This window comes from Amborella trichopoda, chromosome 12 (assembly GCF_054954075.1).
Source record: "Amborella trichopoda isolate Santa Cruz 75 chromosome 12, AtrichopodaSantaCruz75HAP2 v2.0, whole genome shotgun sequence".
Classification (NCBI taxonomy): domain Eukaryota; kingdom Viridiplantae; phylum Streptophyta; class Magnoliopsida; order Amborellales; family Amborellaceae; genus Amborella; species Amborella trichopoda.
Window position 1 is genome coordinate 44692332 of NC_142347.1, and position 10799 is coordinate 44703130.

General features: G+C 38.1%; 1 protein-coding gene across 1 annotated transcript; it reads right to left on the reverse strand.

Annotated features, from left to right (window-relative positions):
* Window positions 1-4151: 4151 nt before the first annotated feature.
* LOC18435387 (trifunctional UDP-glucose 4,6-dehydratase/UDP-4-keto-6-deoxy-D-glucose 3,5-epimerase/UDP-4-keto-L-rhamnose-reductase RHM1) lies at window positions 4152-8439 on the reverse strand. The gene is made up of 3 exons (XM_006845432.4): window positions 8388-8439; window positions 5682-7295; window positions 4152-4939 (listed from the first exon to the last, which is right to left on the reverse strand). Exons 2-3 carry the CDS (start codon window positions 7281-7283, stop codon window positions 4496-4498), a joined length of 2046 nt encoding a protein of 681 aa, XP_006845495.1. The 5' UTR covers window positions 7284-7295; window positions 8388-8439; the 3' UTR covers window positions 4152-4495.
* Window positions 8440-10799: the final 2360 nt, after the last annotated feature.

A 10799-nucleotide genomic window follows, 5' to 3' on the forward strand; every position in this document is an offset into this window, starting at 1 on the left:
TCTCCTTCCATATTTGCACAGACAGGTATGGAAAAGATCTTGTCACCATTGCCCCACTGTTTGAAAACATCTTTACTCATCTCTACCCCACCCCACTTAATTGAAAAGAAAACATTCTTATTTCTGATATCAAGTAAAAGAGGTAAAGACATGCAAGTGGTCCTTCCAAACTGGCCCTTAAATAATATGCTGGGTTGCAAAGAACCACTTTATATGTACAGACCTGGGGAACTTCCATCACTCTTCCACTTTGGTTGAAATAGTAAAAGAGGGAATTTGGTCCACTTCATAGAGGACATTGAGTACAGAAACTCTTTCTGATAACCAATTCCTTTTTAACATCACATGGTTAGGGTACGGTACTGTACATTTAATATTTGTAAACTTCAATGCATCATTGTATTATTTTCCTTATAGATAATGTCAGGAAGGGGAGTTGAATACAACACCTAATTGAAGACTAAATAAATAAGCTCAAGGCATACGTAGTCAGGGTGGTGAGTAACTAAACATGAATCCTAGATCTTCATTTCTACCATGGGTAAAGGACCTGTCCCTGATCTACCTAATGAGGAATGTTCTCTCCCATTGTAATCTAAAACCCCTTTATGTTTGCTTCTCTTTATTCCTCAGCCCCCGTTTCTCTCTCTCTCTCTCTCTGCTCTCAATTAGTCATCAAATCTTCTAGCCTTTTATTTGGGAGAGAATTGCGCTCTTGCTCCTGAAGGGCAAGAGGGCAAAGCCTAACTGATGCAGTTTTGATAACACTGTTCAAAAATACTTCTGCTTATGTTCGCAAGTAACATCCATGGATGCAGTCCGATCTCTTTTGTCTAAACCAAAGCCTAACCGATGCAGTTTTGATAACACTCTTCTAAAATACTTCTGCTTATGTTCACAAGTAACAGCCATGGATGCAGCACCTATTGGCTTCTGTTCTTAAGGAGCATCCATGGATACAAAACCCATTTTGACGTATGGGCAAAAGAGGGCAAGTATTTACATATGAGAGAGAGAGAGAGAGAATGGCAGCCAATTTAAATTGATAGATGTGTGTTAGTATTTGACATGGATATAGGGCGTCAGATCCTACATAACATGAAGAATAGAATTCAGTGATACGACTACATTGCAACGAGACAACCAAGTCTAACAATGTCTTGTTATATACTATTTCAAAACTAGTAAGAACTAATTACTTGTACCTTAACTGTCTAAATGTATAAATTTCCAAAGTTTCATAGACATTTTTAGAGTTCACGCACCTGCACAAAACAAAAAGAAAACCAAGTCTCTAAAATGGTTTAAAAATCAATGACTAATATACAAAAAGAATAAACAAGTCCAATATCATTGTGACGGAAATGGGTACACATGGGAGGAATCCATATTGTAGCCCGCATAACAAGCTACTACCTCTGAGTCATATATGCAAAAGAAGAGATGCATGCTGCCATAACAGGCGGGGTGTTTTATAACTCTTTAGCTCTAGCTGTAGGGTAGGACTTGTGAGCAGAATGCTTGAAGATTTCTGAAGGATGGTCCCAAATGAGGGGTCCTCTCCTATTTAGTTTATAGGCACTTGGCCTCTCCTCTTTTTCCCTCATTTCTGTCCAAAGACCAGGTCGTCCTGTTTATCCTTGAGAAGAGCATCTTTGGTCTCAAGGGCAGGACTACTCCTGTCAAATTTGGCTTAGTAAACAAATAGAAATAGACAGTCTAGATAATTTGTTATAAAAACTATATTTTTAAAGCTTGAAATTTTTTTGTTTTGCACAACTATGACGTTTAAGCCAAGATGATCAATGTAAAGTTTTTCTAAGGATTGAATTGTAATTTTTGATGAGTTATATAGTAAGGCTTTACTTATTTTGATACGGCTGCAGCCCTATCATCCCATTTTCCTATATATATAGCCCCAGCCTCTCTCACCCACCCTCATCTCCTCTCTTTCTCATACAAGTTTAAGAACTGCATGACCTCATCTCCTCTCTTTCTCATACAAGTTTACAAGTTTAAGAACTGCATGATCCGAGAAGTCATTTCCTCTCTTTCTCATACAAGTTTAAGAACTGCATGATCCGAGAAGTCATGGAGTTAATAACCGCATGGCCTGAAATATCTACTCCATGACTCTCAAATCAATCTCTACAACAACTTTAGCTCCTACTATTCTTCGAAATATTTCACTTATTTTCTATAATTTTTCATTACCAAGCTGCCTAAAAACCACCCCCTCATCTACTGAATCAAGAAACTCATCAATCCAAGTTTGTATTATCAACCAGAGAACAACTTTCATCATCCCCATGTTCACTTCCATTGCTTCGTCTCAATCTCCTTGGCAGAACTTCCATGGCTTCATCTCAATCTCCTTGGCAGAAAGATTCAAATCAGAGCTCAAAACTGATGATCCTCAAGATTTTATAGGACTATCCAATGACCCATCACTCTGTCTGGTCATGCAATTTGTATTTAGCACGCATATCACATTTATTCCAATATTCACTTGATTGTCTGGAATTTCTAACCACTACTCTTTATGAGTGGTCCATTAAAATATCAGAAGAATGGTCCAGTTAATTTTTAGAAGAATGATCCAACAAAATCTCCATTTCCCATCGTTGGGCTGCTACAATTCTCTCCTCTGATAATCTAAACATTTATTTCCTACTCATGAAAACCTTAACCTTTGCTTCCATGGCGGTTGTCATAAAAATCGCATTATTGACGTCGATTTCTATCCCATGTGTATCGGAAAGCTTACCAGTCCTTGTTGCTTGGCATAATCGACTTTATCGCATGTGTATCGGAAAGCTTACCGGTTCTTGTTGCTTGGCATAGTTGACTTTGGACCATCAGGTCTGCCTAATCCACATTCTCCATTAAAGAAAAAAATGAAGTTTATGTCAGGGGGTGGGAAGAAATAACTTTTATGCCGCTGGATATTTAGGAAATGGGAGGGGATACTAAGAAATTAACTTAAATTTTAGGGGTTACGGAGATATTTTCTCCAAAAAAAATCCAATAGAAGTTAGATATGGTCTCTAACTTTGATTCACTTTAGGAGATAGCACTGGTTTCTGTCAAATAGTGAATCAATCAATGACAAGATGATGCACTTTTTCGCAAAATTGACGGCCAAGGCAATAAATTTTTTAAGCAAAAAGTTTTACTTCGCTGCACACACCCCTCCTCACTCTCTCCCTCACATGGTTTTGATTTAATCCGATCCAATTGCCTCGATTCAGCTGCCTCATACAAGCTGCAATCCAAAGGTACGCCTTACAATCTCATGTTTGAGACAAGATGATACACAACCCAAATAACTCGGTGAATTCCACAACGCATTTCTTAAGAACTTTGAACTGCAGTCCACTTATTATCGCCTAATAGATGCAATCCAAAATTTTAATTTTTCTTTTCTAGTTTTTTTGTGGTGGTGGGGGGGGGGCGAGGGGGCGGGTGTGGTTCAATCTGAAGTTTTCAGATGTTATTTATCTATAAAAGGAAAACTAATTTATATTTCCAAAAAGTAAACCGCAAACTTATCAGTCCATGCAAAAGTGAAATATAGTAGGCATTATGGGGTTTCATAGATCTAAACCAGTGTTACATGGACACTGACATGCATGTATTTAACCGATATGCCTAAACACATCCATACAATCATTTTTTCAACAAGTTTTTATATTTCTTAGTCTTAATAGTATAATAATACAATGCTATGCTAGTACTTTGGCCTAAAAAACTGATATGGCTAAACACATCCATAAAATCATTTTTTCAACAAGTTTTTATATTTCCTAGTCTTAATAGTATAATTTCCTTTATATACTGCAAATGAAGTGTGGTCGAGGAGGTGTTAGAGCTCACGACAATTGCCGGAGATGGATTTAGTTCATAAATGAAGTGTGGTCGAGGAGTTGTCAGTTCATAAATGAGGTGTTAGAGCTCACGACAATAGCCGGAGATGGATTTAGTTCATAAAATTGAGTGCCAAGAAGAGAGTTCCAAGAAGAGAATAGGACATGGTCAAAATTTGCAAAATTAAGGATGGCAAGAGAAGCCACGCAAATAAATTAAGGATGGCAAGAGAAGCAAATCAAATATGTTGATATGCACCAATATTCTAATAAATAGAAGTAGCATTGAGAGAGAAACATTGCAAATCACACTAGTGAAATGAGAAATATTCTCATTGATATTACACATCTAAATCGGATACTGCACCTCAAAAATGACATGACTGCTAGCAAACAGCTCCATGGAAGCAAGAATCACAAATACAGGGCAATCCCTTACATATGACAGAAACAGCCACCAAAACATAACCAACAGAGAACATAATCGAAAAAAACCACCAGGATTACCCCAAAATTGAAAAAAATAAAACAATAAAGGTACTAGGAGCGCATTGGTAAATTCCTATTCATGATCGTAGCTATCAAGGTTAGCTTTCTCTCTCTCTAAAATGACTAATGAGCTCAGGATTTCAGACCCTCTTGTTCGGTTCAAATACATACTTGATGAGGGATTCTTTAATAGAGAGAAGCTCTGGGAACTCTTTCTTCAACTTGGAAGCATCCAATTCATTGTTGCTCCTTGGAGCAACTATCACTTTGGCTTGCTCTTCAAGATTAAAATTGACCCACTTGAAGGATGGATCAATATAATCCCTATACATTTCCAAGATCTCATTGTGGCTTACCACACCAGGGTTTGTGTAGTTCCATATTCCCCTGCAATTTTTTTTCGCCATTTCGATTGATATAGGCAGAAGCTCATCCAAGATGGTCATGCTGTTTGGAATGTTAACCACCTTGTTGTAATTGGCAATCTTGGTAATGAAGTTTCGTGGATTGGTCAGATCAGATGATATCGGCATCCGAACTCTGAGGGTGCACACATTCTCGTACTCACTGAGAAGTTCTTCAACCTACAATGCAAAGATTAATCATGAAAGGCAGAGATTAGAGAGAGCAACTACCAAAGGAGATTAATAGAGAGACTTTGCAATTCAAGAAATGACAATAATAGCCAGTAAATTGAAGTTCAAACTATTAAGCACGCAAAGAATGAGCTGAGAGCAAAAGAACATTTATCCAACAGAGAAAACTTAAAATGGTATGGTATTTGGCAACTAACAACTTAAGATGCCTAAGGTGCCCTATAAAAATAGTTCTCAACAGTTGAATTGATAGTAGAACCCCAAACTTCTGAAGTCTCTCAGACTCACATTTAGAGGTGCATTTTGTTGTACAAGATGATATTTTCCCAGAATACTTCCCGCCTCATATCAAATAATGGGTAGATAAGTTTAGTTTTCAACAGATGGTTTGATAGTAAAAACTTATGAAGTCTCTCAGACCTCACATTTAGACACGCATTTTATTGTACAAGAGGAAGTTTCCCAGAATACTTTCTGTCTCATATCAAAGAATGGGTAGATAAGTTCTAGTTCCCACTGAAAGTTATCAATAATTTTTTTTTTAATTGAGTGAAAATTATCAGTGATTTAAACTAATATCTAATCATTCTATTGGGCAGCATTACAGTCAGTTTCATCAAAAAAAATTTCAATGATTTAACCATGAATTGCTGAGATTTACCATGAAATTCAGGCCTCATAAGGCTCCTCGTTTACTGGAATGAATTCAAACAAAAAGTAAAAGGCTTACCATTGCCTTGGTCTGCGAATAGAACGAACCAGTGAAATTGGGCTTGTCCTCCTCCTTGAACCCAATGCCTGAACCCTCAGGGTGCTCAACATCGTACTCGAAAATACACCCAGTTGCAAAATTCACCATCAAGAGCCCCTGCTCTCGGCAAACATCTGCTAAATTTAGTGTTCCCACCACATTGGTGCGTATTGTCTCAGGCTTATGAGACTCACACCAATCGACATTAGGCCTGCCAGTGACCCCAGCCGCATTAAAAACATGTGTTGGCTTCACATTTTGAATATCTGCTAAAAGTTGGGAGCGCTCCTCTAATCGCCCTCTTCCATAGTCATAAGCTATCCCTTGTTTCTCACAAATCTTCCCTAAAAGACCCCCAATCCAGCCAGTCCTACCATAAATCAAGAACTTAAGAGATGGCTTAGTAGAAGAGCCACTTCCCTTTGAAGGTGGAACCACCATATGGCTTTGGCCAGAACTGTTCTCCACATGAGAAGCCCCACCATTAGTATCTTCAGAGCCATCGAACTGTGTCTTTATACCAGGCATCATAAGCATTCTTGGGTGAGGTAAAAGAGCACCCGACACATCACCCCACCAATCTGGGTGGCTCGTGTACCACTCCATGGTCTTTCTAAGCCCTTCTTGCCATGTGGTCCTCTCAGACCATCCCAAATTCGTCAACTTTTGATCATCTAAAAAGTACCTCTGATCATTGAAGGGTCTGTTCTCCACAAACTTGATCACCTCATTAGGGTTGAGAGAGAAAAGCTTGCAGATATCCTTGGCCACATCAATCACTCTCCTTTCCTTCTTGGTCCCAATATTATACACATGCCCCACTTCCCCTCTATGCAAAATCACCTCAAAAGCCTCAGCCACATCCTCACAGTAAAGATAACTCCTCACGTTCGATCCATCTCCATGAATCGGAAGTGGTTTCCCTTTCATGGCCAACAGTATGAACTTGGGAATGAGTTTCTCAGGAAATTGGTTGGGTCCATAGACATTGTTTCCCCTAGTTGTGATCACAGGGAGACCATAAGATCTCCCATAGGCCATAACCAACATCTCAGCCCCTGCTTTAGTTGCAGAATAAGGATTAGTTGGGAGGAGCTGAGAGGCCTCATGATTACCAACAACTGCATCTTCATCAGTTTCACCATAGACCTCATCAGTGCTAACATGGATGAACCTCGTAACCTGACCAGTGACCTTGCAAGCTTCTAAGAGGACATGGGTTCCATAGATATTGTTCTTTGTGAACTCGAAACTGTTTCCAAATGAATTGTCGACATGGGTTTGTGCAGCAAAGTGCATAATTGTGTCAATTTTTTCAGTAATCAAAAGAAAGTTAACAAGATCAGCACTAGCAATATCTCCCTTGACAAATTTGAAATTGGGTGAAGATCGAGAAGGGAGAAGGTTCTTGAGATTGGAGCAATAGTCTAGCTTGTCAAGGACTACGATTTTGTAGTTGGGGTAGTTCCTAATGAGCCTGTTGGCCACATGAGAAGCGATAAAACCAGCAGCACCAGTGATGAGGATGTTCTTGGGGGTGTAGCCAACACTTCCAGGCGAGGTTTGGCCACTTTGTGCCATCTTCTCCAGATCCTAGAAAAATTTGGAGAAAACTTTGAGAATTGATATTCAATAAAGTTGCATGCTGAATTCGATAGGACGGATTTGCAAAAGAGGAAATAAACGGAAATATTGATTGTTTCTTTTGATAAATAAAGGGAAAAGTTCTTTTTTTTCTTGAAAAGGTAAAATGGGAAAAGATTGTTACAATAAATACGAAAATAGTTAATAATCATGGAGAAAGACAAAAACAAGTTTCAATTGGTTAACATCTAGCTCTGATTCTAGACATAATGTAGATCAAGAGAAGAAATTTTCCACTTAAATAGTGACTCAAATTAAATATAAACAAGGATTGCAGAAAAAAAAAAGGAATTAATATTTTTTTAGTAGATTTGCAAAATATTATCACAAGAAAGAAGAACAGATTTACACCAGGTTCAAAGAGAGGCATACGGATCAAAAAGTAACCTGGCAGCAATGAACGCACAATGGAAACAAAAAGAAAATTTGAAAGAACGTCAATCTCGGATCTGAATAAAAGAGGACTACGCATTAAACCAATGTTTACAGTTAAAAAAGAAAAAAAAATTGGTTACACCCAAAACCCTAAATGTACAGATCTGGTTCATAAGAGAGTGATCAAGAAAAGCAAGATCATGAATGCAGAACCAGAAAGCTAGCTAAACGCAATCAAATTGAAGCAACAAATAGAATTTTCATGCATGACAAACAAAGTGGGACATAGAACTCTCTCTCACAGATCTATGGAAGACGTAAGGAAATAATGTATCATGGTTAGAGGGGAAAATCAGAAAAAGTTCACAGATCTGATCGAGATAGCGAAAAAGAACAAGAACGAGAGACTTTGAGCAATTTGGTAAATTAGATCTGTTGTGTGTGTGTGCGTGTGAGAGAGAGAGAGAGAGAACCTTATCAAATATCTGCTAACACCCCAAAATTATAAATAAATAAATAAAAAACAAAGCGAAAATCGACCTCCAATACGAATTAATGTATAACGCGGAACATGTCGGATACGAAATAACGATTCATTAAAAGTAGAACTAGAGAGACAGAGAAGAGAGAGAGAGAGAGAGAGAGAGAGAGAGAGAGAGGACTTACAGGTTTCGCAGATTGAGATCTATGGAGATAGAACGTTGTTGCTCGTCGAGCTGTTGCTGAGAAAACGAACAGGTTTTTTTATCGAGAGAGAGAGAAGAGGGGGGGGGGCAGATGATTTTGAGATGGAATGTGCAGAGAAGGGAGAGGAGGGTTTTGTAGAGAGAGAGAGGTAGGTGGAGGAGATGTGGACGGGAGCGTGGGAGACAGTTAAAGGAAAGTCGCGCCAGGGATCCCGCGATCGTTAAGGAGAGAGGGAGAGAGAGAAGCAACCACGGAAGTAACGCTTAAAACACGGCACCCGACCTTAAACCCCTGTTTATTTTAGGGGTTATTTCTATGAGTGCTGAGAGGAAGAGAGAGAGAGAGATTTCAGGCCATAATCCCACACGAGGAGAGAGAAAGGATTGGGTACATTACGATCGAAGGGAAGGTCGGTGGTGGTGCCCTGTGTGTGCGTGTGGTGTATGTAGAGGGGGAGAGAGAAGTGCCCACTACTGAGGAGCTCGTTCAATTTTCTTTCCCTCCCGTTAGAGTTGAGAGAGACTAATGTCGCTTTTAATTTTGGAAAATTGTTTCATGCGCATTTCTTCTACATTTGCAGTCTCCAAGGTATCAAACATTCATTTTAAAAATGGATGGTCCATCTGACAACAATTGAAATTAACAACCTCAATGTTTTTTTAATAGAATTATTATTCTTAATTTTTAAAATTTATTTATTTATTTATATTTATGATTTTCATGATATGTCCTTAACAATTAGACCCAAAAATCCATCTCAAAACTAGATTTTTTTAGAGGGGATTCATTTTTCTACATGGAATCACATGCCCTTTAGTTTATATTTTGAAGGATATTATCCAATCATTCTAAACGGGTCTCTAAATTAACTCTAAACGGGTCTCGGCCTCATGCAAACGGCACCCTTTTCTTTTTGTAGCAACAGCCATCGAAGCAGCACGTGATCCCAAATTGCTTCTCTCTCTTAGCTTGGCTTGCTACATCTCCCTCATTATTTACTTCTTACTTTGATGCTTTAGGGTTTAGGGTTAAAAAATATATATATATCTATATTATCACATATATATATCTATTAATTTTTATCTATTTAAAAAAAACCCTTAACTTGCTCACGTTTTTTTTTTTTTAAAGAGAAAGTTTTCTATGTTCCTTTGTAGCATAGAAGTTCTATTCTCTTCTTTATCCAACCGTTCATTTTTTAATGGAGAGCTAAGATTGCTCTAATCACAATGTCACGTCTCTACACTGTTTTATTTATTTTTTATTTTTTTCTATAAACTGTTTTGACATAAATTTTGGACGTCAATTCCTCTATTAAACTCGCACGAACGAAAACTATATAAAAAATAATTTCAATAAATTAAAATGACCAAAATACTTTTGAAAGTTTCAAGTGGTATTTTGGTCATTTTTTTTATCGAAAATTATTGTTAATATTTTTTATAGGTGCGTCCCATTGAGAATATGACACGTACCAAATTTGATATTTAGAAAATGATTATTAAAAAAACTAAAAATAAAATAGTTTGAGACGCCTTATCTAAGATCAAATAGTGAGTGGCTCTCTTGATAAAAAATGGACGGTTGGATGGTAAGAGGAAGATAGAATTTCTATGTTGTATGGGAATATAGAAAGCCTTCCCCATGTTATAAGGCATTTTAAGAACGGTAAAAACTACCGCATGTTTTTATATTGGAAAAGTTTATATAGAGGTGACACTCTAAACAATCTAAAATAGCAATAAAATATGCTATAAAATTAGCATTCATGCGAGCTTAATGGGAGATAAATCTGTTCAATCACAAAAAATCTGTCGGTTTGCGTGATTCGGGGTTCTAACGAATAAATGAAACTGACCATTCCTTTTGTCACAGTTAACCAAATTCGACCTATCTACGGTTAGGTTGTAATTGGGCGGAGCAGGCTGGGGGCTCGAAGGCCAGGTCTTTCTTGGTCCGGATTTGGGCCAAGTCATACTAATGGGCTGGGTCTATGCCTTAGTATAAACTATAAAGTATAAACTATGAATTTTATTTTTTTTTAAATTAAACAATGGTACAAATGAACTAGACTGGCCCAACAGTCATTGATGGTTGGGTCCATCATAGGCTGGGTCCTGGCCCCTTCGTAAGGCCCACCGGAACAGCCCACTTCTATAGCCTGTCAACTGAATGGGCTGGACGCAAGTCGGCCACGCCTTGATCTTGTTCTCGCCTGATCCTGTCCAAATGCTCCAAACAGGCTTACACCCCTATCTACCGTCATCTTTTTGTCTAGAATTTACAGAAGTGGGCATGTCAAAAGTCATCCTCTCTCTAGAATTGGAATGGTCACGTTTTCTTGAACATTCTCCTCCAATATCTGGAAACCTATATCCGCAAGGTGTTCCG